At 39.3% G+C, this 7221-nt stretch overlaps 1 protein-coding gene across 1 annotated transcript in view; it reads left to right on the top strand.

Moving 5' to 3' along the window:
- Nucleotides 1–765: 765 nt before the first annotated feature.
- LOC139726776 (inositol polyphosphate-5-phosphatase A-like) overlaps nt 766–7221 on the top strand; it is an 85307-nt gene continuing 78851 nt past the window's right edge. Inside the window, exons 1-2 of the mRNA XM_071637766.1 lie at nt 766–990; nt 6061–6102. Coding sequence (XP_071493867.1) covers nt 925–990; nt 6061–6102 — 108 coding nt within the window. The 5' untranslated portion in view covers nt 766–924. The remainder of the gene's footprint in view (nt 991–6060; nt 6103–7221) is intronic.

The following is a 7221-nucleotide window of genomic DNA, read 5'->3' as shown; positions in this document are numbered from 1 at the left end:
TAATAAAACATGAATGCATGCATTTTTAACCATCTTATTGATTGAATTCAAATATGATATCTTCACAGAGGTTAGAGTGAAGGATAAGGATTATGAAAATGCATAAGGGCATAACTCAAATTTGACAAAAGAGTTGGTTAGCACTATATTGCACCGACCCCTTCAATTATGAATCCTGAATTCTGTGAATTTGCTGTCATTGTTGTTTGTTTTGGTTTTCATTTCCCCAACCATTGTCCTTGTCGTTCATGGTATTGTTCCTTTTCTCTCTTTTATAGAAATGAAGCCACGTTTGTAAAGTGACAGCTCTCTCTGAGTGATCATCATCATCCTCCCGTTAATGACCTATGCTTGATGAATCCAATTATCCGATGTTTCCTGGAGTAACTTTCTGGGGAAACGTGCACGTCGTAATTGGCTACTCGATTCCTGAACTCGCATGCTGTCGTTTCCGTCAGGCGACACATGCATTGGATGTTTTGACAGGACACATGTACTTTCTCACCATGACTTCCCCAGAAATTCTGGATGTTTAAGTCTAGTGTAGCAGCCTAAATTGCATCAAATACTCACTCTGATTGGTTTGTCTGATTTTGCGCAACGTCCAAGTGGGACCACGAGAATATGAAACTGTCCAGAGTCATGAATAGATGTAGGACTGCCACGTAATAGACTGCAGATTTGTGCGACAATCGGTCCTTGGATTTATAGGAGGGCAAGCAGACATCTAAGAGTGTCGGTTGTCATACCTTGAGTGGCCCACCGTTACTTAGACAGATACAGGTAGGGAAGGCGAGGGAGGTACATTATTTAAGTAGGTAGCCTGCTAACAAGCCGAGGAAGAGAAGTCCTTGGCCAGAAGACAGCCGGCAAAGACTTGTGCAGTGCGTTTGGTGAGCGTCTGTGCCCCGTACACCGACAATCATGGAGACTGAGTGCGAACCAGGTGTGCTTCTCATCTCAGCCAACGTGGGCTCGATATTTGAAGAGGTAAGATCTCGAGCGACTTTGCTCAGCTCATGTTAATGATATCATCCCCAACCCCCCCCCCCCCCTCCCCCACTGCAACATGCAAAGATTGTTTACACCAGAAAGCTTTAACATCAGATGGCAACTGCCATGGGGGTTGTGTAGAAAGCTTTAACATCAGATGGCAACTGCCATGGGGGTTGTGATAATTGCATCAGAGCTGACATCACAAAACATCTTTTATGCAGAGAATCCTTTGTCTCACTTTGTTGTTGTTATTTTTGCTTTTTCATTCAGGTGGCCTTCCTGTGTGGTGAGGAATACGTAAGAGGTACTGTGGATTGAATACCACATTCGAATGTTCAGCTGTTTACAATAGGAATACAACTTGTGCATACACAGGCCTATAATGTACAAATTACATCACAATCTAATGGGGCAACATAACCAGCTGGCCTGATGGAATATCTCACATTCAATAAAATCGAATACTGTAAAACCAGAAATTCTTGCATGCATGAAACTTAAGCGAATTTCAAGACAAGCCAAGATTCGCAATAAGTAAACTGCATGTGAGAGGTATTGTTATTGTTTTTTCTTCACAATGTATCAAATGCCACTGGCAATTTGTAAAAGTTTCGTGCTGCAAATATTTCTGGCTTTACAGTAAACCATGTAGATATACAATGTATCTACATATTGTGTCACCACTCCATGTTTGTTTATGCTTGGATTTGTATCTGTGAAATCTTAATAGTCACAGTCTCATGAGAAAGTCCTCTTTTTTGTCAAAGGTCTTCTTCTTCTTCCTCAGCCTGATATTTCCTGCTGTTCATGACATTTATTAAATGTCAACTTGTGGAATTTTACATTTTCAGTAATGCACTGGTATGTAGCAAACATCAAAAGTGAGTTGCATTCAACCCACCTCAGCCCTGGTAACGTTTTGCTTAATGACTAACAACCGAAGAGTGTACTCCCCATGCTTTTTTTCCCTCCCTACTACATTGTAGCTACTAGATATTATTATTGAACCCAGTTGTACGTGTTCATCATTTCGTGACAGCCTTGTAGCTATTCTAGGTCTGAGCAAATTACTGCGACTTCCCCCAAACAGGATTCGAGAAAAGGTCACCGTGGAAGTGCAGGAACTGAGATTGTGTAATCGTGGCGGGGTCCAGAGCCTCGCAGATTAACCTCCAAATATCAAAGTTGAAGGGTGGCCAGTTGTGGATCCGTGAGGGGTTTCCTAGCCTACAGTGCTCTGAGGAGCAAGAATCAATTACTGATGATGTTTGTTGTTTGTTTGTCTCTACCTCCAATCAACATACCGTTCTCTCTTGCAAAGGTGATGAGAGTTTACAAGTTTCATGGAGGGACAACATCATTCAGTTCATTTGACATACAGTTGTATGTCCCCCCCAAAAAATTACAATCAGATTCTCGCATTGATAACACCCAATATGATTAAACTGTCTAAATGCTACAATGTACTCCAGGGTCTTAAAATGTGACATCTTAGCTCTATTTTGCAGAAAACCTCATTCAATTCGGTTTAGCAGTCACAGAGAAATGTGGATTGCTGTAAAGCATGTCATGAGTCTGATTCTGCCAAGTGGAGCACTATGATGCTCTTATGTCTGAATACAATAGACAGAACTTGGAAGGAAGAGACTCCTGACAACCTCAACAAAATTCCTCATTTCTCTTTGACCACGGAAGCAAATCGAATGGGGTTTTCTGTAAGATGTGGGCAATGAGTTATAGTTTCATGCCATGAATTTTTATTTAGATTGATTAACTATTTTTAAAGATATAATTGTGGAGGGTACAGTTGTAATTTTTTTGGGGACATACGGTACTGTTAAAATTTTCTGATAACCGATGTCCTCTTATAGCACTCCAAAAATAGATGTTTCCTTTGATTTAAATGCATGTCGAGTGTCTTGAGGTAGAGTTAATATTGAAGCAGTAATGTCATGGTGATAAGAGTTGATTAATGCTCTTCCTCTCGTAGAAGTAGGTTAAGAGACTTCACCAGCTTGTCCGCAAAGGCCGAAAGTTACATGCATGTTTTCGTTGTCATAGCATGCTGGCAAGCGGCAAATCACTTGGTTGGCTCTAATAAAGAGATGTGCTGTCGAAACCCTCATTTGATTCATGTCCTAGGAAGTTGAGATTGAGAGATTAACTTACCCAGACATGAAATGATGGATTACCTCTTGATTGACTAGTGCCATAAGGTTTTGGTTTATTGTCAAACAGGATGCTGCAAAAATGTCTTTCCTCCTTTGATTGATTTTGAATGTTAGACAAACAGGTGATATTCAAAGGTTAAAAAAAGAATGCATGATTTGCCAGAAAAGTATGCATGAAATGTCATCGGTCTTGAAGTACATTGTCAGTTGCTTAGAGCAACCTTTAGCTAATATAACTAAGATATCTTTGTTTGGAATATATGTTACTTGCTTTGGAATTAAAAGGTTTGATTTTATCAATTGTTTGTTAATGCATCTAATATTCAGTTATTCAACCATTCTCACTTCATTGTTTTAGATGTCTCCAGGGAGCTTTGGACTAGCTTTCTGTCATTATTTCTCTTTCTTTTAAACACTTCTACTTCCAAATCTTAGGCTTTGAATAGAATATGATAAAATCTTTATGTTTGAAGCAGTGCCTGACATTAAAATGAAACTGAGGATAACCAGGATCTGTATGCCGTTAAAGGTCTCTCATTCCTCATCTCACAATGTGCCATCTTCGAAACAAATAAACTTTGAAATTTCGTGAGAGATTGGGGCGAGGTTTATTCAACTCGATGCTCTCACTATCCTTCCCCCCCCCCCCCCCAAGTCTGCTTGTCGATCAAGGGCATCACTACTGTGGTATTCTCTGCAACATTATGTCACAATTATAGTAGCATTATATATTGTGCAAATTTTTATATCATAATCTTCATTACAATTGCTGTGTCTTCTTTATGTTTATATACTGGATCTCAATCTATCTGTTATTCCTAATTCCTCTCCCTTTCTTCCTCACCCCTTCCCCCCCCCTCTCCTCCCCACCCCCTCTTCTCCCTCCCTCATCATTCCTATCCTTTCTCTATGCTGTTTCGCTGAGTCTAATAGCCTCACACAAAATTACTAAAACTATGATATACAGTATTAGTGGTCTGCTTTGTATATCTGTTAATGTTACTTTGTAATAGTGACTTGAGATCGAAGCGCACACAATTGTGAATAATAATATGAGGTGATTTGCTAGGGCTTGAGGCACCTTTTTAAAGAATGAATTCATCATGAATGCAAGAAGTCTTGCTGATTATGATTATCGTCCTGTTTGGAGAACAATTGAGCCAGAGAAGAGGGATAATGCAACAGCATCCACTCACCGAAAGTGAGATTGGTACAAAACATGGCACTAGTGTAATGTAATGTACTGTATTCTAAACGTGGCACTGTAGAAGTGGGTACACCGGGCATCAGTTGGCTCCTGATTCCCTTCAATCCACATGTAACTCACTCTATATGCACATGATGAACTGCCTGGTTAAACAAACACAAACAGTTGATGACAGTGTATATGGAGTAAACATCTCAGAAGATTACGGGTATACATCCTATCTTTCTGAATTCTGTCTCTTAGTCAATCTCATCTGATAACAGGTTATTGTTATTCTCAGAACTGAATGACTGACGTATTTGCTCGTTCGTCCCTGTGTATGTAATGATAGTTGCGTTCACACGATGTTTACAATTTTCGAGGTTTTAAAATTTCATGATTAGCTGTAGAAGTGCATCCAAGTGATCTCCCACCTACAACATTGTAATTTTGAAGATCAAATTTTTAAAGTCCAGGGCCCTGTTGCATAAAACCCTTACCGCTGGACTTACCGCTCCTTTCTAGCGGTAAGTCTTCAAATTAGCGGTAAATCTTATAATCCTTGATGCTGATTGGCTGTGACGCCTAATTTTGACGGTAGTTACCATTGAAATTCAACGGCAAGTTTTATGCAACAGGCCCCTGGAGTCTCAGTTGATACTACAATTTGACTGAAAGAAATGCATGTAGATATATGTACACTTAGCGCTAATGATGAACCCGTCAATTTGCAATGATATAGTAGTGTACAACATACTGGAGGTTGACCTTGAAGTTGAGGGGAATTCATAGAGTTCACAGAGAGGTCACACTACAATGTAACTTATGAGTTGATTATCATGTCCACAAAATGCTACAGCTGTAATCTATGAGTGGGACTCCCTGTTGCTCACAGATAGAGCATATGAACCCTTAGAAGCCTTGTGGTTCCAAGTATCAACTAATCTTTAAGACTTTGTAATTTTGAGTGCGTCTTGATGAAGCTAGTTAAACTACAAACTAGTCATCAAAGGCTGAAACTTCGAGCTAATCTTTTATGTTAAGGTGCGTCGTGTAAACATAACTGCTGTGATACCCACTGGACTCTGACTAGCGAGCTACAAGATACCCTAATCCCCATCCTTAACAGTCCCTCCCATCAAAGTCTTTTCTTGTTTTGTCCACTTTGTCCATTCAAATGAAGAGCTTGCCATAGCTGTTTGAAGATCATACACACTACAGTAATGGTGCCTTTCAGAGGTGTCTTCAGAATATGAACACAGTACTTACAGATCCAATTCATATTCAAGCTCAGGTCCTCAAGTAAATGCAACTTTCCATTCTTCTGATACCATGTGGTCGCTCCCTTGTAGTCAGCTCCTTCTGTGGGATTTCAATAAATTAGTTTGCTCTTTTGATGTTGTGAACTTCTTCAACATATAGTGCCTGCAACTTCTCTGATGTGAAACATGCTTATACTGTTAAAATGTGTAGTTTTTTTTGCCACATGGGCTTGTATGTATGGGCTGTTTAAACCATCTATTCTAGTAAGTACAGTGTACAAAAATTGTATGATGTACTTGAAGTATGGATATTTGCAAGACTCAGTTCTCTCGAACTGTGATACTTTGTCACTGGTTGTCAGGGTTACTTAGTCGCTGAATAAAAAGATAGATATCATGAACTGATTTTTATATTGATTATTACATTCTTCTTTCTTCTTTTCAGCCTGTTCAGATGATGTCTGTGTGGCTTGAAAAGTTCTATGAGGTGAGTGTCCAACTCCTTGTATCAAAAGATTTCAAAAGATAAATTTGTCATCAATAATCCATGAAGAGCATGAATACACATTAACACTGTCATATGCCATAGTGGCATATATTTACAATTTGTTCATTGGTAGTGAAAAAAGTCACTTCCATATTTTGTTTATAGTGTACACATGTGTATGTTCCCAGGCAGCTACCTCTGTATTTAGGGAAAAAAAAAATCAGAACTGAAAATCCATTTCTGAAGTTTGTGTCTGTGTTTTTAAACCTACTGTTCTTTTCCTGTTTTTGTTATTGCTGTTCCCAGTGTAAATGTCAGCTCACTGCTCACCAGTGAAATTCTGACTTCTATTCGCATTAGATTCTCATTTCATTTCATTCATATTCTGTTCCTTTTTCAAGATGCTTTGTGCTACTTAAAGGCACACCATATTTGATGGCAAACAACTCAGTAGAGTGTTGCTTATTGAGATTTATCTGGCAGCATCCACTGTAGATCTAAAACACACACACACACACACACACACACACACAAACAAACAAAAACAAAGAACAAATAATTTCAAATTGCATGTTTGTCCAAATATGCAATTTGGCTATCTGTTTGTGAAAAATGATTTACTATTATCCTGGTGATCCAAGTGTCACACCATAAGTTTGCTATACCCTTGGTATACAGCTGTTCAGTTCATGAATACCTGCAGGCTGCGTACCATACAAGCTTGTTTGCGTACTACACATACATGTTGCATGTTCAGAGACAGTTCCGGTTCTCTCTAGATAATCATTTTCAAGAGTACAGAGATTTAAATGGTGTGTGGGCCTGTAGTCGTGGAATAACGTTTTGTGTGGGTGGATAAATTAAGTGCATGCTTTGATTTGTGCACTACCTTGTTCATTTCACTGACAAATGCGGCAAGTATCCAACAAAGTCATTCAGGAAATATGTGCCATTCAAGTACCTGGTATGTGTTTACACACTCGAAGGTTTCATGCAAGAATAGTTACAGTAGTTGTTCATCGTAATGCTGGCTGGTGCTTCAATAAGGGGAATGTACCCCCGCACACATTCCGTGAATGCATGGAGGCAGTGGCAACAACTGGTGGAAATGTGAACAAC

Source organism: Diadema antillarum, unplaced genomic scaffold (assembly GCF_040938485.1).
Source record: "Diadema antillarum isolate AM-2024a unplaced genomic scaffold, OU_Dant_1.0 seq00000098_RagTag, whole genome shotgun sequence".
In the NCBI taxonomy this organism is placed as follows: domain Eukaryota; kingdom Metazoa; phylum Echinodermata; class Echinoidea; order Diadematoida; family Diadematidae; genus Diadema; species Diadema antillarum.
The sequence above is the reverse complement of the archived record's forward strand: the minus strand, read 5'-3'. Positions and strand labels throughout refer to the sequence as shown.